General features: G+C 43.3%; 1 protein-coding gene across 1 annotated transcript in view; it reads right to left on the reverse strand.

The window, feature by feature from the left end:
- Positions 1-24,074, reverse strand: part of LOC133349576 (complement C3-like) — a 320,240-nt gene that overhangs the window by 162,690 nt on the left and 133,476 nt on the right. Inside the window, 6 exon segments of the mRNA XM_061563146.1 lie at positions 3,056-3,185; positions 5,020-5,061; positions 5,063-5,173; positions 16,456-16,650; positions 18,125-18,310; positions 23,853-24,017. Of these exon segments, the coding sequence (XP_061419130.1) occupies positions 3,056-3,185; positions 5,020-5,061; positions 5,063-5,173; positions 16,456-16,650; positions 18,125-18,310; positions 23,853-24,017 (829 nt within the window).

Here is a 24,074-nt window from a genome sequence, read left to right on the forward strand (position 1 = left end):
ATCTACAAACTGGCCCGTTTTCTGTCTGATACCTTGCTTCCATTCACGGGCAAGACTACCTCAGCTGTACATAACTCAACTCACTTGGTCTCTCTAATAAAGCACATTTCACTGTCCCCAGATGATTTGCTCATCAGCATTGATGTAGTTTCTCTGTTCGCCAAGGTTCCTGTACCTGACACCTTAGCAATATCTTCTTGGTTCTTTCGGTAAAGTCACGTAGAAGGGAAGTAATAAAATAATAAAAATAAAACATAATAAAATTATTCTCACGACGTTTCGGCCACAACGCAAGCAGCCGTCCTCAGGTGAAAACCAGGTCCGTCGAGGCGACAGAGTCTGAATGAGACAGCACACGAGCTTGGAGCATATATATAAGCTGGGCGCCTTGACAAAGGAATTTGCATATCAAGAGGAATTTAGCATATTTATGGGAAATGCAGGAATGTGATTAGTACTACATATGCATGTGCATTATGCAGGATTAACAGCATCAAATAGAGCTGCAGTTGCTGCTGCTGCTGCTGCTGCTGCAGTTGCTGCTGCTGCAGTTGCTGCTGCTGCAGTTGCTGCTGCTGCAGTTGCTGCTGCTGCAGTTGCTGCTGCTGCTGCAGTTTCTGCTGCTGCTGCAGTTGCTGCTGCTGCAGTTGCTGCCTTATCCATTTTAATATAACACTATGTATTCTTCTACCCACCCTAATGTGTATCACACTGCTATATATTTACTATACAATTACGACACCATACATTAATCTGCACACTGCACCATGCCAGTGAGTGGAACGCGGTCTGAAAGTCACCGTAAACGTGAACACAATCAGTTAAGATCCAAAATGGTTTATTACGTCCTTCCAATGATTGCTAAGCCAGAATCCATCTTCTTGGTTGAAATTGTCTCTGTGTTTGTATATGTGGATCGCCTCATGAACGAATCTCTCATGATAGCCAGATGGCTTGCAGAGAACCTCTGTCTTGGAGAAGTCAATGTCATGTGAGCCCACTGAATTGTAACAGTGATCTGCCACGGCTGAGGTGTTTGTCCTACCGTGTTTCAGGTCTGCTTTATGTTCACGGATGCGGTCCGAGACATGTCGTTTGGTTTCTCCAATGTAACTGCTACCACAGAGGCAACTTAGTTTGTAGACGCCAGGGTACTGTATGTCTGGAACCACATCTTTTACAGACGGGACCAGATCACGGATTTTATGTACTGTGTTGAATCGGACCTGGATCTTGTGTTTAATCAGGATTTTGGATATCTTTTTTGTGACCCCAGCAATGTAGTGTAAGGTGATGGTCTTGAAAGGCTCCTCAACAGGATCCTTCTTGATGGTTGGAGTGATGGCCTTGCGGATTGTGTAGTTGGAGTAACCATTAGCCTTAAGAGTTTGGCGTACGTGTTTGAGTTCACTGCCAATGTGTTCCTGGTCGGAAATGCATTGGGCTCTATGGTATAGAGTCTTGATGAGGGAATTCTTCTGGGATGGATGGTGGTGGGAATCCGGTTTTCATGGAGAAATTTGAAACAGATGCCATCCAGACATCCACCCTACGTCCTTCCTTGTGAAAGAGATTTGTGTTTGTTTATTTTTATTTTTACGTGATACAAAGTAAAACAAATGTGTGTAGAATTAGTTAAACAAAGAGGGAGCAAGTGATATTTGTGGACCCAGGAACGCAACCCTATTTTTCCCACAAGGTCTATTTATTATCGAATCCAGCTTTGCCCAACACGGCCTTTTTCAGGAACGTAACCTCTCGGTTCGGTGAGGTTTGCCTGTGTTGCGTGAATTACTAAAAAAAATGTATTAGAACAATTTTAAACTTTATGTTAAAAAATTATTTGGGTCTTTTGGTCAAGTCACGTAGATAGGTAAAATAATAAATATAAAATAAACAAAATACTACGACGTTTCGATCACAACACAAGCCATCGCCATCAGGAGGAAAGATGGGGAAAGCTACATTTTGACTTAAAACTTTCGTGACTGCAGGAATTATTATTCTATGGTTCTTTCGGTAAAGTCACGTAGATATAAATAAAGCGATAAAAAATACCATGACGTTTTGATATCAACACAAGCGGTCGTCATCAGGAACAGGGAGGTTAGCCTCTGAAGGCAATATGTTTGTAAAGGTTTTAAGATGGGCGGGGCGGCTAATGTTAATGTAGGAGAAAGCCCCGACACCGGCAGTAGGTATACACCAATCATAGAGCTGTTTATAAAGGTTTAGAGATGGGCGAGGCAGCTGATGTTAACGTAGGAGAAAGCCCTGACACCGGCAGTAGGTTTACACCAATCAAAGCATTGCCCCTCGCTCCACTCACCCACACTGCTGACGGTGGAGGTTGACAAGAAAACACAAATCAAGTCATGACCCAAAGTGGTTGATGACATCTTTCCAATGATTGTTGAGCTTATAACCATCCTCTCGGTCGAAATTGTATCTGCGTCTGTAAATATAGATGGCTTAATGAACAAATCTTTGTTGATAGCCAGCAGGCTTGCAAAGTACCATCGTCTTAGAGAAATAAATTTCGTGTGAGTCAGCTGCATTAAAATAATGATCAGCCACGGCAGAAGTATTGGTCCTACCGTGTTTCAAATCTGCCTTATGCTCACAAACACAGTCTGAGACATGTCGCTTAGTTTCCCCAATGTAACTGCTGCCGCAGACACAGCTCAGTTTGTTGACGCCGGGATATTGCACGTCACTAATCTTGCCCTTCACAGATGGGATCGGATCACAAATTTAATGTACCGTGCTAAATCGGACCTGGATCTTGTGTTTGTTCATGATTTTGGAAATCTTTGTGGTTACCCCTGCTATGTATGGCAAGGTGATGATTGGATCCTCAGATGTCTCCTTTATCACGAAGCCATCTGAGTATCCAATAAAAACCTTGTTTGTTTGTTGTTTGTTTATTTTATATTTATTATATTACCTATCTACGTGACTTTACTGAAAGACCCAAAGAATATGAATTCCAGCAGTCACGTAAGTTTTAAATCAAGATTTATACGTGAGAATGTTTATTTTCACGAATGCCCACCAGATCGATCAGGAGTTCTGAGGCCCTTGCTGGTGATCAGAGCCAAGCCTGCATCCGAGAAGACACCCAGAGCTCCCGCGCCACCCTCCGCTGTGCAGCCAGTGTCGAAGGTCTCCATTGCCTTCCAGATCTTCACAAAAAAGACAAATATCCCCCATATAGTCATTAACAGACTGTTGTGGCAGTGCCGTTAGCGAGCACCTATGAAGGCTGGTACGACACACGAGGTGGTGCATTGCCAGCACCACGCCCGGCCAACTTTGTCTCTAGTGGTGATGTTTTACACACTCCACCAGGTACTCATTTGGGGCTGGGTCAACTGAGGGGAAGCCCAGGACTAATTCAGATAATCCTTACTGGTGTTAGCGGTCAGTAAAAATCAAACTTGTGTCGACAGGTTCGTAGCAGTGCTCTAATCACTGCGCCACCACTCCCCCAACATCCGCACCACCACCACAATTTTAAGTTTTATTACGATGCTTTTTTCACCCAGCAAGACCTCACTGAGTCTCAAGACTCATTTCAGGAATATCCTACAAAGGCCTTTGCAATATAGGGATGATGTTACTATGCTAAATCCAAATTGACCAATTCGCAAGTAATTTTTCCGCATTGGAATGCTTTGCCCAATATCAGTTTCATTGTATGTATTTTGCTTATATGACTATTCCAAATAACCCAGGATAACCCCATTCGGAACAGAACATACAAACTCCACGCAGAAAAGCAACCGAGCCATGAATTAAACCCAGAATTTCTTGCTGCCTAAAGTTTACCCCAATCACTGTGATAATTATATCAACAAATCCAATTTCATCATCATTAGTACATGTGTTATGTATGCCATTCTTATAGCACAACGGTATCATGAAAGCACTGTGTTTCACATACATAATCTGCAGAAATTTCACGATCGGGGGTGATGTTGCTGTGTTATCCCAATTGAGTAATTTGCGTTGTTATTCTTTGAAGTGGCCTACTCGTTTCAAATGTCAAGGGATCTTAACATCCCCTGTAAAATGGATGCCACATAGCATACTTTTTATAGGTAATACACATTGCAGTATTGATCAAGGCAGCCAGTTGGGTTTGAACTGCTAACTTCTGCAACAAACGGCGAACACGCTACTGCTGGGCCATGTTACCACCCCAACATACAACAATAACTGACTGTCGAGTATTGTAGCTTTCTGCACAATATGTCATACGGAATCAGAGGAAACACAGCTCGTATCTCCTCTAGGGTAATGGGTTATAACTGGGAATTGGCTGAGGGATTGTGGCCATTTTTACTTTTAACACCCCAGCTACAGGATGAAAGAATATTCTAATTTTAATAACAGAGCAACACATTGTATATGGATTTGGATTATGGTTCCATAAAATGATAGATTTAAACTGGTTTCCAGTTCCAGTTCAACTCTCACATCTCCATATTCATATTTAACTCGATAATGGAACAATTCAGACATAAATTGTATGCTCAACAGCATAATCGAGATTTCCCTTACGGTTAAAAAAAACTACTTTCTCCGTGGACTATCACTCTTATGCCTTGCATAATTTGTATTGTTTAACAGAAAGATTTCATTATTAAAACGTCTTATATTACGTCTAATAAATACTCAAGAGCAATGGTTACAAATATTGGATATCATTGCAGGTGCATTACCCATGAAATGCATGCTGTTTGCTTCACAGCAAGCATGAAACATCCCCTCACTTCATTCGAAATGAGTAGGCCATTGTGTGCTGGTCTCATGGGACAAATTTGTAAAATTACCAACAAATTACTCAATTGGAATTAAACAGCCACATCGCCCACTACTGACAGACTATATCATTCTGTGAACATTGCCCCTTCCTTCGCGATAGTCCCGTGCTTTATTAATGGCGCGAACAACCAAATGTACGAAATTATGATTAGTTATGAATGGCAGTGCCAAGCAAATGTGCATACACACCCTGTCTTGTGTAAATCGGTGTTTACGGTTGACAGCGTAGACAGGCTTGATCGACAGCGAGCAGACCTACTCTCGCATCAGGCTCCCCAGTCAGATCCAAAGTTAACATGGCCTTTGGTTCCAATGTGGGGCGGCCTTTCAATGAAAGAGACACCTGAGTAGGGAAAATATCAAACTCGTTAGGAACAAATGTTCATGAAATAAAAAGTTGTCGAATATAGAGTCTGGTCATCTGCCATCAATTGCATGGCAAAAGTACCATTGTAAGCATCATCCATGGTCAATCCACTGCTGGATAAAAGCCTCCCCAATCCATCATGACCTCTCACGATCCTGCGATGCAACAATCCACAAAGCACCAACACGTGAACTATAGCATTACACGCTGTAGCAATATATATGGTTGTTTATTAAGTGTGTAGTGTTTTTATTTCATGCGGACAACTTATTTTTATCCTGTCACTTTTTATTGAACAGAACTCCTCGCGTTCGACACCCCGTAACTCCGTCGTGATTTTCCCGCTTGCACTGCTTGCATGCTTTCCTCCGCTGGCTCCGCTCTCCCTGAGCCTCTCCACTGCTTTGTAAAAGGTAAGGGTAGAGTGATTGTATTGTGGTAAGGTAAAAGGTAGGGTAAAGTTTGTTTTTACCGTTTAACTTTTACCTTACCTTGCCGAGGCCTACTGCTTGCCTTCTCTCTCTCTCACCTCTCCTAGCCTCTCCACTGCCAAGCCTGTTGTCTCTCTCACTCTCTTAGCCTCTCCACTGCTAGCCTGTTCTCTCTCTCACTCTGCTAGCCTCTCCACTGGTAGCCTATTACTATACACTCTGGTAGCTTCCCACCGTACACTCTTGCTAGCCTCTCCACTGCTAACCTATTACTATACACTCTGGTAGCTTCTCCACTGCTAGCCTCTCCTCATCCCTTCTGCTAGCTTCTCTACTGCTAGCCTTCCGCTATACACTCTGCTAGCTTCTCTACTACTAGCTTCGCATGCTCACACTTAGGATTTCGCTAGCTTTACTGCTAGCTTCACACGCTCACGCTTATTATTTCGCTAGCTTCTCTACTGCTAGCCTTTCTCTCCTCGCCTCTCCAACCTCGCCCTTGTCTCCAGTGGGGGTTCAGCCATCACCGCTGGAGAGGTCGAGGTGTGGCGAGCAGGGCCTGGGACCCTCTTGTCTTTCCTCGTCTTCACTCCGACCAACCCAACGCCCTCTCTCTCACGCTCCCTTATATATGTCCCCCTCCTTATTAACTCCTCATTAAGCTGGCGACCTCCCGTCGCCTCACGCCCGTGGCTTCCACCACTATCGCCGCAATCTCCCGTCAATCTGGCGCCTGTTCCGCGCCTGCATTTGCAGCCAGCCAATCACTGCTGTACATCTTAATTAGCCGTCTTCTTTCCATTGCTCTCTCTCGCCGCACCTGTTCGTCCCGATGCGACCTCACTGTCTGTGTAACTCGCACATGCGTGCACACCCCTTGCAAACCCCCGCGCGCTACTCCACTACAAATGTATGATTGTGTGTAATCGAAGGCCGTAGCCATGGAGTCAAAATTGGGGGGGACCAAATCTTCCAGGGGGTCTGGCGTTCCCCCACCAGAAAAAAAAATCTAAATTGGCCATTTCCTACCTAAATAAAAATCACTAACAATAATGTCTAATAGTGTATTGTATTCCACTGCTCTGTTTTTTTTCTTTTTTACCTTTTTATATTTCATTGTATGTCATGGCAGAGAAGTACAACCATAACCACAATCATATAAACATAAATCTATTTTATAGCAATATATTGGGGGGACATTTTGAGCATATTTGAATATTGGGGAAGGGGTGTGTCCCCCCCCCCCCCAATATATATTATAATTACGGTCTTGGTGTAATCATACGCTATTTGAAGATAATTGTGCTGGCGTTCTTCTTGTTTCCTGACAGGCTGGCTTGCAAGTGAACTGCCGTGATGTCACAGTGCACATTTGCGTGATGCCATCACCCGCTTCCTACAGCGTGGAGCCGGGTTCATGCGCGCTGACGTCACACATCTCCTCCCACCCACCCTCCAAATGCACGGGGTACACTATCATATCAGGAGGGAGGAACAGATGGAGCTTATATTGATTTCATTATTATTAGTGTTATTATGATGCTTGTTTACCCAGGAAAGTCTCACGATTTTAAATTTACGATAGGGAACATTTTAATTGGCATGGCTATATTTAGCATCAAAATATAACCACGGATGAGGATGATGTCGAGAAAGGCATGCATATTTAATTCATATCGAGACATTCAAGCGTGACACGTGGGGTTCAGAAACAAAAACATGGAACGAAACTAAAAAGTGTGCAGAGACACGAAGAGATGCATATTAGGCATTACGTTGAGGCACAGAAAGAGGAAGACATGTATTAGAGAACATATGCAGCTTAATGACTCTATTCATATAATGTAATATATTCACTATCCAAAAGGTCTAAGTGTAATAATTATACGCATATCTGGATACACGTTATAATTGTCCTGCAACCACAACGAGGTGCTGCATTTTGAATACAGTTTAAGTACAGAACTAGAAAACTGCAGGGGAATGCTTCATGATTAGTTTATTTTGGGTTAGGTTGTGTGATTAAAACACGTGTCATAAACCCTCCTCCACGCGACACAGCCAATTAATAAAATTGTCACATGAACAAACGTGCCGATTTATTACTGCTTCAGAACACGGGTGTGCTGGAGAGTAATCTCACAACGTAACATTCCAGGGGGATGTGTTGATAGATGTCCTTCTACAATAATCGCGAGACATGCCAGAAGAATATTTAATCACGTAGGTATAAAATAAAAAAAATAAATCACGACGTTTCGGGCGCAACACAAGCATCCATCATCAGGTGGGAAAGCATGGTCTGCTGCTGAGGCAGACTGTTTTAAAAGGTTTGAAATTGGTGTAGCTCAAGGGTCATAAAGAAGTGGCCGGGGTTAGTGATGTTAATGTGAGAAATTAGCATGTAACTGTAAGATAGGAGAGCGGCCTCCTCGACGAGGGCACGGAAGTGGCTATGATAATGTGAGAGACACATGGGAGTGGGATGCGATCACGCCAGCTGATGATCGCTGTCACGTGGGTGGGCATGCATCGAGGGCAGGACGCAGCTCCGTGTCAACGAGGGAGCGTTCCCCATCCTTGTCCCCTGTCTACCCGGCTGCTGGAACCCGCTCTTGAGGAAGGACTTTCCGTTGAAGATATGACTGAAGCGTTACTATGCTGAAATTGTTATTGTGGGACGACATTGTTGTTTGGACCCTTGTTAGTCGTGTTGTTGATTGTTGCAGGTTGTTCACCCGTCCACTGATCGCACGTTATATTGCTTGTGCGTAGCTGGGATGGATAATTCTATATCACGGGGGGGGGGGTGATATAGTGGATTAACGCGCACCAAGAGGAGGAATTGGAAACACGTGTGTGTTATGGACAGTGGGGTCAACTCAGGGCAAGCAGGTGTTGCTGGGAGGATAACGGCCGGAGGGAGACGGTTCGTTAAGTGGTTATAAGATGCAGGGCAGTGATTGGCTGGTTGTTGTTGTCAGGGGCAAGGTGGCGCCAGCAAGTCTGGAGATGGGGACGATAACGGCGGAAGCCACGGACGCGAAGCATTGGTGGGGACGCCGGTTAATTAATTGGTAATTAATGAGGATGGGGATATATATGGGAGCGTGAGAGAGTGACGGGGAGTTGTTGCTGGGAGGTGGATGGAGACAGTCGGGGAGAAGCAGTGGAGCAGGAACAAGAAGATATGAAAGATAGGATAGGCTAGCAGTGGAACAGGAACAGAAAAGATATGAGAGATAGGATAAGGCTAGCAGTGGAACAGGAAAGAGAGAAGACATGAGAGACAGAGAGTGAGACGGAGACGCCGAGAGAGAGACAGTCGGAGTGAGACGGAGACGCCGAGAGAGACAGTCGGAGTGAGACGGAGACGCCGAGAGAGAAAGAGACAATCGGAGTGAGACGGAGACGCCAAGAGACAGAGACAGTCGAAGCAAAGAGGAGAGCCGGGGAGAGAGAGACGGAGAGAGAGACGGAGGGAGCGGAACGAGCGAGGCAAGCGGAGCACGGCGAGCAAGCAGAGAACGCTCTGAAGTCACGGTTGTGGAATATAAAGAGTTTTGTAATAAAAAGTGACGACGGAAAAATAAGTTGTCTGCGTAAAGTTCAGCACTACAGTAGTGTAATGACATGATGACACCTGCTGGTTGGAAAAGGAAAGCACGGGCACCACTAAAACATCATCCAATCCCAAAGGGAGAGGTGTCTGGGCCAAAGGTAAGGGGCGGGCTGCCTGAGATACTCTGGGAACCTAACGGGAATGTTCCATGAGAGGGCGTGGCCGGAGGCGGAGCCTAGCCGCGCCTTGCGGCAATTTCAGCGGGGGCAGAGGAAGACTCGTGGTCAGTGTGTGGAGTCTTGGGTCCGGACTGCATTGCTGCTCGCCGTCATCTCTCTCCGTCGTCCAGTCATGTGGCAGATCTCCTGCCGAGTTCCACCAGCCTTACCGGCATGTCGTCAGTCAGCGGCAAAGGCCGAGAGTGGACAGGTGGACCCACGCCGGATGATCGACCATGTGTGTAGCCTGTAGGGATGCTAACATCTAAGTGTTGTTCTCAGAAAAGGAAGAAGATAGAGTGGGCCTGTGTTGTGCCGTATGTGAAATAAAAAAGAGTACCCTCTACACGACATGTCGCGGAAGTCACGCATTACAGTAGTATCGACAAACAGTAGTTATATCTACTGACTCTACAGTAGTATCTACCGACTCTATCGTAGTATCTACTGAACATAATAGTAACTACTAACTCTATAGCAGTATCTGCTGACGATAGCAGTATCTGCTGACTTTATAATAGTATTTACTGACTCTATATCAGTATCTGCTGACTCTATACCATAATCTACTAACTCTAAAAACGTATGTACTGACTGCAGCAGTATATACTGACTGTAGTTATATCTACTGACGGTAGTGGTATCTGACTATAGTAGTAACTACTGACTTTAGTAGTATGTACCGACTCTATAGTCATATCGACCGACTCTATAGTTGGAACTAATGACTGTATAGTAGTATCCACTGATTATGGTAGTAACTACTAACTCTACTAACTCACTACTGACTTCATATAGTAGTATCGGCTGACTTTAGTAGTATCTACTAACTCTACAGTAGTACAGTAGTATCTCTAGTATCTCTTAACTGTAGCAGTATTTACTGACCATGAGAATAGGTTTTCCCCTTTTTTCTGGCAACAAAACAGGTGTTAAGATGTTAAAACACCACTGAAACCTTTTACAAGCAATCACGGTTCAAGTTTCATTGATTAGGTATAGCCCTGTGAACCATGCAGCTCTTGAGTCGGGTGCATGTCTGCATTAACCACAATACTTGTGGTCAGAATACAAACAAAAAACACACTGATAATATTTGCACACTGTTTGAGACTAGGCTAAAAAAAAAGCTGTCTCTGCATATATTATCAGAGTATGTTTTTTGCATTCTGACCACAAGAATTGTGGTTAATGCAGACATGATTCCTTGCAAAAGGTTTTAGTTTGGTGTTTTAACATCTTAACACCTTAATTGTTGCCAAAATAAAATGGAAAATCTATTCTCATATTTTGGTACTGGCAAAGGAAGTCCCATGATGTAGCTATTTACTGACTGTAGTGGTATCTACTGACTGTAGTAGTATTTATTGACTCAATAGTAGTGTGACATCTCAGATGTCTCAGATGTCACTGTGTGGTGCCGGCCCAAGAGGGGCACGGCGTGCAATGTACTCACATCGCGGACATCACGTATGTATCTAGAGACATTGTGAATGTTGCTGATTAATGCCAGCTCTAGTGGGGCATGGCATGTGATGCATTGTCATCGCGGACATGCTGTAGGTGTGTGTAGCACCAGCCATAGAGGGGGCTCGGTGAGTGCTTGGATAGCGCTGTGGCACCACGCATGGCGTGCAGTGCTGACTCCTACAGAAAGGAGTGTGAGAGGGTCAACCATGGGATGAGGCTACCCTGGGCCATGGCACCCAGGCGGGGGCTAGGGGGTGGTCACGTGTCAGGGGACAGATCCTACGGGAAGGGTCGAGAAACCACAGGTTTCTCGAAGGTGGTCAGTCGTAGCTAAATGCAGGGCCAGCCACGACCCGGGAGCATATAAACCGGGTCCCCACCGGGGACCGGGGATCTGCATTGCTGTCATCGTCTGAAGATCTACGATCTACGTCCAAGAGAAGAAGTCACCAACATGTGGACGAGGACTCAAACTATGGTCCTGTCTGTTGTAGCTACTCCCAGTAACTAGCATAGTTAGCCTGGTAGTCCACCACCCTAGGTTATATGGTGAAGGGGCATTAACCCCTTTGTGTTAATGTGTTGGTGTAAATAAATGTGTTGCCTCCAAGAAGTACGTCTGGAACTCAGTTGAATACACTACAACTGGTGTCGGAAGTGGCCAAACGCGATTTTTTTTTTTTTTTACTTAGCTAGCCCCTAGACTATGTCTACGCGCTGCAGACAATGTACCAGGACATCGGATGATGAAGACGAAGATCTCATCCCGCAAACAGCCCCAGAGGAGGGAGGTGAAGCATTGCCGGTGGAGCAGAGCACCGACCGGCCACGCGACTGTTCCACGTCGACGGGGAGGCTGCGCCAGGCTGCACATGGCTGCCTTACCGAGCTCCTCCACACCGTGGTGTCCATCCTCGCGGAGCTCTACATCGTGGAGCCAGCGGTGGAAGCGGGAGCAGCGGAGCCAAGCAGCAACGAAGTTCCCGCCGTCATTTCCCACCAAGTGGGAACCTCCGTGGCGAAGCCCAAGCTTGCAGCCGCCATCTTCTCTGAAGAGCAGAGAGCGGGACTCGCCAAATTCCAAGTTTCCTTGAAATTGCCGGTCGACATCCCATCTTTCCGGCAAACCTTTCATCGCGCCGCGCAAGTTTGTTCCATCGTCACACCGCAGGGGCCAAGTGTCAGATGTGTCCGGCGAGCTGGGGTGTGTGTCCGCTGAAGGTGGTCCTCAGTGGAGTGATCTGATCCCATCCTCAGGTGCCGCGTGCCTGACGTCCTCCAAGCCGCCACCTGCGCCGTCTCCACTGGATTTGGGAGAGGAGAACCCGTCGACCCGTCCTACTGATTTTCGTGAGGAGCTGGGATCAACAGGACATTTGCATATTCCCCTCGGGACCTCCAGGGAGAGCAAGTCCACCGCTCCTTGATGCCCGGCGATGAGGACTCATCCAAAAACTCTTTGGGTTTCGTTATCCCCATGCACACACTCCCACACCCCCTGTTGGTTGTCGCACTCAGTAAGCCGTATCGGTTATTGGCTGAACCTAGCCTTTATTGTGCTTGTGGGTGTTGTTATACAGTGAGGGTGGGGGATGTTGCTGATGAAGGGGATTCCGAGTGGTCGCGGTTCACTGCACTGTTTTCTTTCTCTCTTTCGTGTTGTTCTGTACTCACACCCTTCTCCGCATTGTTAATGTACATTTGTAGGTAGTGGAAATATTGTATAGGTGGGTTTGGGTATTTAATTGGTAATTGTTATAGTTACTTGTTGAGCCACACATAGCGTTAATCACTTTTTACTCACTTTTTATTACCTTACTCACTTAAATATTGACTTAAAGCTTTCAGCTTCAATGCTTGTCAGCTTCGATGTAGTTTCTTTGTTTACCAACGTTCCTGTGCCTGACACCATTGCAATCATTGAAGATTTGGTTCAACAATGACTGAATGCTGATGTACCGGCCCTGGTGAGACACTGCCTCACCAACACTTACTTCACCTGGAATGGTACATTCTACAAACAAGTTGAAGATACCCCAATGGGTTCTCCCTTATCTCTAATGAGAGACAATGTTTTTGCAATGCGAGCATAAACGGGGTTCGCTGCTGGGCTCTGGCCCAATCATATGGCCCGGGGTATTGGGGGGCGGAGCCCAGTATGGGGGCATATGGGAGGGCCCGCCGTTCACCTCGGGTCCAATCGGAAGCGAGGTGAATAGGGGTGGAGCCAGCAGGGTGCTATGGGAAGGCCGGATCTGACGGTCCGGAAGGGGAGGAGACAGGATCACGTGGTAAAGGGGATATAGGTGGGAGCCCGGAAGGGCTCCGGGTCAGTTTCTGGAGTGAAGAAGCTGAACCACGTTGGATGGCCGGAGGGGATCCGTGCCATTAGCCACATGGCTGGAGGAGCTTCGGCACACCGTCGGCCAGCGGTGTGCAGAGTGGGGGAGCGGAATAACTGACGAGGAAGCGCGTGCGGGGCGCGCGTGAGGAGACACTGGTCCGTTGTCAGGACCAGCGGGATGTGAGCAAGAAGCTAAATAAAAGAGCAACGGAGACCAGCAGTGTGTGACGAAGTCTTTTATACATTTTCATAGAAAATTTTGAGACAGATGCCATCCTTGTGGAAGAGATACGTGGATGGCACGTTTGTCATCTGGCCACATGGCCTGCCAGCTCTGAACCAATTCTTCAACCACATCAATTCCATACACCCAGCCATCAAATTCACCATGGAGGTGGAAAAAGATGGCAGGTTACCATTCTTGGATATTTTAATCGAAAAGACACCAGATGGCTCATTGGGACACTCTGTCTACAGGAAATCCATCCACATGGATCTCTATCTAAAACCTGACTCCCAACACCGTCCAGCCCAGAAGAATTCCGTCATCAAAACTCTACACCATAGGGCTCATTGCATTTCCGACCATCACCACCTAGCCAGTGAACTGGAGCACGTACACCAAGCCATCAAGATGAATGGATTTTCGGAATACACAATCCGTAAAGCTATCACCACAACCGTTGGGAGAGAACCATCTGAGGACCCAATCAAAACCATCACCTTGTCATACGTAGCAGGGGTTACCAAAAAGATTTCCAAAATCATGAGCAAACACAAGATCCAGGTCCGATTTAACACAGTACATAAAATTCAGTAAGCTGTGACTGCGGCAGCAGTTACTTTTTATTTTTATTATATTACGCAAGAACCAAAGAATAAGTCTACATTATAGACTGCTTTTATGTTCACTCAGGTTAAAAACCAGGCTACAGTCTACATTCTAAACTGCCAGTATGCTCACTCAGTTTAATAACCATTGCTACAGTCTATATTATAGATTGCGAATGCACTCACCAAGCTTAAAAACCAGGATACAGTCTACATTATAAACTGCCAGTACACTCACCGAGGTTAAGAACCAGGCTACAGTCTACATTATCGACTGCCAGTACACTCACTCAAATTAAGAATCAGGCTAAAGTCTACATTAGTATTTTTAGTTTTTTTATTATTATTTTGTTTAGTTTTTTGTATTCACGTTATTTTACTTATCCTATCTACGTGACTTTACTGAAAGAACCAAATAATATGAATTCCTGCAGTCACGAAAGTTTCAAGTCAAAATCTATAGGAAGTATATAACGACTTAATAGCAGTATATACTTACTATAGTAGTATCTACTATCACTACAGTAGTGTATACTGATTATAGTAGCATATACTATCACTAAAGTAGTATATACTGACTATAGTAGTATATACTATCACTACAGTAGTATATACTGACTATAGTAGTATCTACTAACTGTAGTAGTATCTACCAACTCTATAATAGCATTCATCGACTTTATATCAGTATATACTAACTCTATAGCAGTATCAGCTATCACTATAGTAGTATTTACTGATTATAGTAGTATCTACTAACTCTATAGTAGTATAGACTGACTCTATAGCAGTATATACTAACTCTGCAGTCGTATCTCTTTACTCTACAGGAGTATCTACCGACTCTATAGTCGTATATACCGACTCTATAATAGTATATATCGACGCTATAGTACTAACTACTAACTTAACAGAGTGCCTTGGTGAGGCCTAGTCCCGTGCATAACCTCCGGCCTCGCCTAGATTGCCCAGCCAGCCGAGGTGGGATTTTGGCAGGCTGGGGATTGGCTGCTACCCCGCCCCATCACCATCCCCCCACCTGCTCTACAGTAACAGTATCTAAGGACTAGAGTAGTAGTAGTATATACTGACCCTATAGTCGTAAGTGCACGCATTGGAATGGGGGGGGGAAGACATCACACCGTGAAGAATCTACCTCAGCATTGTGTATTTTTTAAATCCTTTATATTAAGTTCACTTGCTTGCTTGCGCGCTTACGACCGTGCAAATCTTTCGGTCGTTTTTTAACCCACTTCCCGTGATCCAATCGAGCTGACATTTTGCACACAGACTCGTTGTGTGACAATTTATTTTCGTGAAAAAAAATTCCTAAATTTTACACTTTTTAGAAAAAAATAAATTATATTTAATTACCAATTGCTTAATGGTGGCAGGCAATCATCTGACCCATAGGTGGCAGCCATCTCAAGCCAGAGGACGAGAGGACTCTAGCCGCCATGCATATAAAGGATTTATAGTGAAAAACTGTTTTTACGGGTTAATTTTTTTGCATCTTTAATGCGAATGAGAATTTTTCCCCGCCCCCACCAATCGTATGTGCGTTGGTAGGGCAACCACGAGTCAGCATTCTTGCGCATGTGCAGATGCGTGCTTTGGTGCTGTCCTCTGCTTATAAAAGGAACTGCTTATAAAATGCATAATTGTTAATTTAACTACTTTAAAGTTGACGGATGGGAAATACAAATATCACTTTTTCGTCCCGGGGCATATCGCGTCTTACCTGGGAACTATTTTGATACGTAAACCCCACAATTTGTCAGTTAAAAGCGTCACAAGGGTGTGTACACAGACAGACAGACAAAAAGTGACTTATATAGGTAAGATGGTCCTCGCCTTTTGAACGGCTTGCCTGAGGATATAACTTTTTAGATTGGCTTTGAATTACGATGCTTTTATCGTGTTTATTATGCATTTTATTCTACTTGTAGATCATTATAATGCATGTCATTTTTTTAAGGTAACATTTGTTACGTATAATATCGTGTAGCATGTATAAAAGTAAAGTTTGATTTGATTACTGGAAACGATTTCTGGTTCGTTACTCTCATAACTCGTAATAGATTACTAAAATGTTTTTTCTCGTTTAGCGGTTATCGTTTAACCAACCCCGAAAATTCCAAACACACTTTCCCTGTGTTGAACAATAGTTTTTCTGCTTCAATAAGTTAAGTAAAAAAAGACACATGAACAAAATTGGGCTGAAACAGATATATCTATTTTTAAAAAATATGTTGGTAGTTCACTGTTACACAAGAATAATGACACAAGAATAATCATGAAAAGCATTTGCTTCTCATGAAAACTCAGAATGTACATATGTGCACTACAATATCATGCTGCCTACGATTTGCGTGATGAAAGCATTTATTTTACACACATACCTGGTTTTTGCACAATTCGGTGACTTCCACTGTTACAGAGTCTGCAACAATCTCGCCGTCTGGCAGGATATAGTAGGCCACGATACGGAAGTGAGGAGCCATGTCGGGTGTGATGGGTAGTCTGACATGCGACGGCCCTCCTCCAGACTCTTTGGTCTTGCGGTAAGATTTCACAATTACGCCTCGTGTCAGCACCTACAATTGAATGCACGCAACATTAAAGGGACAAGCGAAAATATTTTTTATTCAAAATTACTCAAATGGGATTACACGCAATATAAATAATCGACCCCTACTTGCAGACTAATACCCGCTTGTAGGCCAGGGACTGAGTCACCGTGTGCCACAAATGGACAGAGAGGGGTGCCCTTTAATATGACGAGATGTGATGCAAGTCGTGAATCGCGTATGAAACAATCTGATATGCTTTAGCGTAAAGGAGGGTGGCACTATCAAAAACAACTCAATATAATTGCTCAAAAACTTGTGTCTGCTAAATTTGATCCATAACAGTGACATTTAACTTTTGCCTCGGGGACATAATTGCATTCTCATCCCCCTGGTGGGTGGCAGCTTATGCAGTCGGGCCAAAAAGGCACCTTCTGACATACGAGTACCATACAGAGCATCGGGCTGGCATACACCAGGAGCTCAAGGTACATGCTGAGAAGGATCCACGTTTCCTTAAGGACAGAACAGTGTAACTGGTGATGGACCGTGCGTTACAATTCGATGACTTACACTCTCTTGCCAATCGGCAAGGTATAATTATACATTAGGTATTTGTGCTATTCTTGTGGCACAGGGCTGTCATGAAGGAATACACTGTGTTACATTGATGATATAGTCTACTAATATGGAAAGATATTGCTGTGTGTAATGGAAATTGAGTAATTTGCAGGTATTTTTACAAATTTGGACTATGACGTAAGCACAAAATGACCTACTTACTCATGTCTAATGAGAGCAGGAAATATTTAACAACCGCTTTGAAAGCAGGCAGTGTGAATTTACAGTTAATTCACCTGCTGTAATAACCATGGTAGCTGCCGAATGCTAACTGCAAACCACTAATGTCATAAATATCACTATTTTATTTTAGATTTGTTTATCATGTTGAGGTGGTGATATGGCCCAGTGGTAATGCATTTCCTGCTTGTTGGTTTTTAACTGCAGTGTATTAACCATAAAAATACTAAGCGTCTGCTTCACCGTGGACGTTAAAGATCCCGTGACGTCATTTGGAACAAGTCAGCCATTGTGTGCCGGCGCCACATTTAAGAAATGACTCACAAATTACTTAATTGCGATTACACATAGCAACATCGCTCCTTGCTGTGAAACTCATGCAGACTGTGAAACATAGCATTGCCTTCCTTTGTGATTTGATTTAGAGCACTTGTTTAACAAGAGTTTCTTAGGAAGGTTTTGACAAGTTTTCACAGGAGAGGGCAATTTTGCTGCTATGTGTGATCCTAAATGAGTAATTTGTAGGTCATGTTTCTACATTGGGGTATTTGCCCAATATTGTAGGTGTTTGATTGCCATAAATTGTGCAATTGCCAAATTTAGTACACTATTAATAGTTATGAAGATCAGTGTGATGCTCAATTTTTCTTACTGGAAGTCATGACATTTGAATGAAATACTGCACCAATACTGCACGTACCATGTATGTAAAGTGTGTTACAGCATTGAGCTGCATGGTTTTGGCTGTCAGAAATACATTCAGGGTATCGCCCAATCGCAGGCTTCGTGCCACATCGATGTGCATATAACTTGCAGAGGCATATTTCTGAGCTGTGTACACCAACTCTCCCTGCTCATTTGGTGGATGTTGTTCGTCCGTTCTCACCTACACACAAACAACCAGCGAACAGACACGTTTCATCATGACACACAAATTCAAGTACTCTACATGTAGGTTTTCGATGTTTTTGGGATAGGCCAGATTAGGGCCGGTGCTGGGGTTGGGCCCTTTACCGCAAATGTCCATTTGGCCTCCTGCCCAAGTTAACTCTCCTTAGCGGTGTTTCGCTGCTATGCTTGCAACCCACACAACGGCTCTGCTACACCCCTCGCCCCAATCCGAAAGGAGCCAGAGCCGGGCCTCAACAAAAAAACAATGAATTACACGAACAATAATTACACAAAGGTAATACCAATTACAGTTAAAATAACACATCACGTTAAGTCTGTTAAAGCTAACCAAATACTAAACAAACCTAGCAAATTATTGTTACTAGAGAGAATACAGCATAACAGGAGTGAATTGTCTCACATTTCTGAATCTCTAAAGAACGTTCACCTGCATATCAGCAATAGTGTATCCATACATTATTGAAATATAATCGACACTATAACACAACAATCGACTGATAATGTATTTAACCTAACCAAACTAATACATTATCTAGAGTTCATAAAAAACAATCCCCGACTAATAACGAACAATTTAAAAACAAACTTAATGAACTTAACTAACACTGATTTAACCAACGACATGATATTGGTACTCTCTAAAGGTCTTAACATTGCCGTTGCCCCACGTAAAATTTTCGTAGATGAGATAATTGCTGAGGTGGGAATCAGTAGTAAAGCACTTTCCACATAATGAGGCAGAGATAACTAGAAATGAGGTTGCCAAAATAATTGAGAATAACAAAGTACCAAAAATAAATATTAGCTTTAGCAAAGCAACGGCCTTAAGAGAGCTTCGATCAAATAGAAATATCCAAATTCCGGCAGCTCATAAAGGCTGCACAACTGCAGTGATGTCACGAGCGGATTATGATAATAAAATGTAAGATTTACTGGAGGAAAGTACCTATATTAAAATTAAACGAGATCCAACTAATTATTGGAACGTAAGACTACTGCAATCATTGAAAATGTATGAATTCCCAAGGCTGAGCAATACCAAATTAAGCCAAGGGTCTCAAAATCACCTAGACTATACGGCCTACCAAAGATCCATAAAATCGTTATCCCATTATGACCCATAGTACGTACAATAGGCTCTGCCATATATAAATGAGCAAAATATGTAACTAAACAAATACAGCCCTACATTGGTAAGACATCTCATTTGTAAGAAAAACCTTGTGAATGTGATTAAAGCTATTAAACTTAACCCTAATGATATTCTGGTGAGCTATGATGTAATTTCTCTATTTACTAAGGTCCCAGCTAATGAGTCACTTACAGTACTTGATATGCTAGTAAATAAGACAGGTTTACCAAAAGATATTCCTAAACTAGCTGACCATTGTCTAAATAACACTTATTTCTTATGGAGAGGTGATTTATTTAAACAAAAGGAAGGGGCAGCAATGGGCCCTCCTTTATCTACTGCTATAGCGAATCTGTGTTTGGAAAACTTGGAAGCAAGAGCACTTGCTTCAAGTACATTAAAACCATCGTTTTGGCTTAGATATGTACAGTGAGGGAAAAAAGTATTTGATCCCCTGCTGATTTTGTACGTTTGCTCACTGACAAAGAAATGATCAGTCTATAATTTTAATGGTGGGTTTATTTGAACAGTGAGAGACCAAATAACAACAAAATCCAGAAAAGAACGCATGTCAAAAATGTTATCAATTGATTTGCATTTCAATGAGGGAAATAGGTATTTGACCCCCTCTCAATCAGAAAGATTTCTGGCTCCCAGGTGTCTTTTATACAGGTAACGAGCTGAGATTAGGAGCACACTCTTAAAGGGAGTGCTGCTAATCTCAGCTTGTTACCTGTATAAAAGAAACCTGTTCACAGAAGCAATCAATCAATCAGATTCCAAACTCTCCACCATGGCCAAGACCAAAGAGCTCTCCAAGTATGTCAGGGACAAGATTGTAGACCTACACAAGGCTGGAATGGGCTACAAGACCATCATCAAGCAGCTTGGCGAGAAGGTGACAACAGTTGGTGCGATTATTCGCAAATGGAAGAAACACAAGAACTGTCAATTTCCCTCGGCCTGGGACTCCATGCAAGATCTCACCTCGTGGAGTTGCAATGATCATGATAACGGTGAGGAATCAGCCCAGAACTACACGGGAGGATCTTGTCAAGTATCTCAAGGCAGCTGGGACCATAGTCACCAAGAAAACAGTTGGTAACACACTACGCCGTGAAGGACTGAAATCCTGCAGCGCCCGCAAGGTCCCCATACTCAAGAAAGCACATACACATGCCCATCTGAAGTTTGCCAATGAACATCTGAATGATTTAGAGGACAACTGGGTGAAAGTGTTGTGGTCAGATGAGACCAAAATGGAGCTCTTTGACATCAACTCAACTCGCCGTGCTTGGAGGAGGAGGAATGCTGCCTATGACCCCAAGAACACCATCCCCACCGTCAAACATGGAGGTGGAAACATTATGCTTTGGGGGTGTTTTTCTGCTAAGAGGACAGGACAACTTCACCGCATCAAAGGGACGATGGGCGGGGCCATGTACCGTCAAATCTTGGGTGACAACCTCCTTCCCTCAGCCAGGTCATTGAAAATGGGTCGTGGATGGGTATTCCAGCATGACAATGACCCAAAACACACGGCCAAGGCAACAAAGGAGTGGCTCAAGAAGAAGCACATTAAGGTCCTGGAGTGGCCTAGCCAGTCTTTAGACCTTAATCCCATGGAAAATCTGTGGAGGGAGCTGAAGATTCGAGTTGCCAAACGTCAGCCTCGAAACCTTAATGACTTAGAGAAGATCTGTAAAGAGGAGTGGGACAAAATCCCTCCTGAGATGTGTGCAAACCTGATGGCCAACTACAAGAAACGTCTGACCTCTGTGATTGCCAACAAGGGTGTTGCCACCAAGTACTAAGTCATGTTTTGCAGAGGGGTCAAATACTTATTTCCCTCATTAAAATGCAATTCAATTTATAACATTTTTGACATGCGTTCTTTTCTGGATTTTGTTGTTGTTATTCTGTCTCTCACTGTTCAAATAAACCTACCATTAAAATTATAGACTGATCATTTCTTTGTCAGTGGGCAAACTTACAAAATCAGCAGGGGATCAAATACTTTTTTCCCTCACTGTACATCACCCCAGGCAGAGTCTTCGAGATTGGAGTGGTAAGTACGGTACAGCAAATACTGTAATTTTTTTATGATATTTTTGTCTATGTGTATATTTATTTATGCTAATTTCACGTAGTAAAACGCGAATAGGCTATTTTTAATAATGATGTTTTTAAACGAGATTCGAAGCTTTCGTGACTGCAGGAATTACTATTTGGTTCTTTCGGTAAAGTCACATATAAAGATAAAATAATAAATTAAACACTAGCATACGACGTTTCGATTGCAACACAAGCAATCATCATCAGGTATAAATGAAATAGAAACACAAATCTAGTATACTTAGAAATGTAATGTAATACAACAAAGAGTCGGATAACATAACAGTCAACACCCTACCTGGTTGATTACGTTCTTCCTGAGAATTTTTAATTTGAGAGAAAGATAAAACACAGAACCAGAGACATATAGACAGACATATAAACAGACATATATCACAGAGACACATAGAGACAAACATAGGCACACAGAGAAACCACGCCTCTGTGTCGAGGCCTTAAATAGAGAGAGGGGGCGGGGGAGGAGAGAGAGGGAGGGGTTAGAGAAATTAGCATGTCAATGAGTGGCACGGTGAGTGGCAAGGTGCAAAAGCTTGAGAGAGGGGGCGGGGGCGGAGAGAGAGGGAGGGGTTAGAGAAATTAGCATGTCAATGAGTGGCACGGTGAGTGGCACGGTGCAAAAGCTTGAAAAAATTAGGAGACAGGGAGAGAGACACACTGAATTAAATAACTTAGCAAAATTTTTAAATGTAATGTAATGCAACACAGAGAGTCGGTCAACACACAACGAAGTTTTAAGTTTGTTTTTTCTCTCTCTCTCTCTGGATTTTTTTGTTGTCTCTCTCTGCTTGTATATCGGTATTCGTGTCTGTGTCTTTAAAACTTAACTTCTAATTTAGCAATCTTTGGAAGAACGTAATCAACCAGGCTATGCGTTAATTGTGTGTTGACCGGCCCTCTGTGTTGCATTGCATTACATTTCGAAATTTTGCTAGGTTTATTTGATTTAGTGTACTTTCTCTGTCTCCACTCGTTTTGTCATTCTTATGTTCTGCTCTCTCTGTGTGTCTCGGCTGTTGTCCCTCTCCCTCTCTGCTTTTGTCTGTTCTTCGTGTTTGTGTCTTGTTTCTCTTAAAAATTTCACACTTAACTTCTAACTTAGCAATCATTGAAAAACGTAATCAACCATGCTATGCGTTGTGTGTTGACCGACTCTCTGTGTTGCATTACATTAAATTTCGAAATTTTGCTAGGTTATTTAATTCAGTGTGTCTCTCTCCCTGTCTCCTAATTTTTTCAACCTTTTGCACCGTGCCACTCACTGTGCCACTCATTGACATGCTAATTTCTCTAACCCCTCCCTCTCTCTCCGCCCCCGCCCCCTCTCTCTATTTAAGGCCTCGACACAGAGGCGTGGTTTCTCTGTGTGCCTATGTTTGTCTCTCTTTATGTATCTCTGTGATATGTCTGCTTATATGTCTATGTTTCTGGTTCTGTGTTTTATCTCTCTCTCAAATTTAGCATTCTGATGAAGAACGTAATCAACCAGGTAGGGTGTTGACTGTTATGTTATCCGACTCTTGTTGTATTACATTACATTGCTAAGTATACTAGATTTGTGTTTCTATTTCATTTATACCTGATGATTGCTTGTGTTGCAATCGAAACGTCGTATGCTAGTATTTAATTTATTATTTTATCTTTATACGTGACTTTACTGAAAGAACCAAAGAGTAATTCCTGCAGTCACGAAAGCTCCAAATTAAGTTCGCATAAATACAATGCAATACAACCAGAGACTCGGCCAACACAACAGTCAACAAACACAGATTTAGCAATCTTTGGAAGAACATAATCAACCAGGTGCGGTGTTGACTGTTGCGTTAGCTGACTCTCTGGTTATATTGCATTGTATTTATGAGTTTACTTTATTTGTTTTTCTCATTCATTCATACCTGATGATAGCTGATTGTGTTGCAATCGAAACGTTGTATTCTATTATTATATTATCTATTTTCTTTCTACGTGACTTTACCGAAAGAACCAAAGAGTAATGATGTTTTTGTAAATCCGGCAACCCCTTCTTAAGCTGCCGGATAATCGATGCTCTACTGTATATAAATACGCCATTTCAGCAGGTGCTAGATCAAACCACATAAGGTCTACCAAATCATAGAGAATAGGCTTGGAGAAAATTGGAGGCCCTCGAGGCCAACTTGGTCCAGCTGCATAGCCGAGGTCTGCCTAGTCAAGGTATTACTGTATGTAACTGCTGACCTTACCTTCTCACACCCACAAAAATGAAACTCACCGTGACTGTCAGTTGGTTGGCATTTGGTGGTGTCACAGTGAATGAGGTCACTCCGTTGGAGTCTGTGCGCATCTTCTGAGGATTAATGGTGTCTGAACCTACTTGGACTTTAGCGACAACGTCCACCTCTTTCGACGGTGAACCATCAGCATTCCGAATCTCCACCTGTGTATGAGAAGCAGCAAATAATTAAGGGGTACAACATCATTATCAGCCTGCTAG

Source organism: Lethenteron reissneri, chromosome 30 (assembly GCF_015708825.2).
Source record: "Lethenteron reissneri isolate LAM-NWPU_2019-01 chromosome 30, ASM1570882v1, whole genome shotgun sequence".
Lineage (NCBI taxonomy): Eukaryota > Metazoa > Chordata > Hyperoartia > Petromyzontiformes > Petromyzontidae > Lethenteron > Lethenteron reissneri.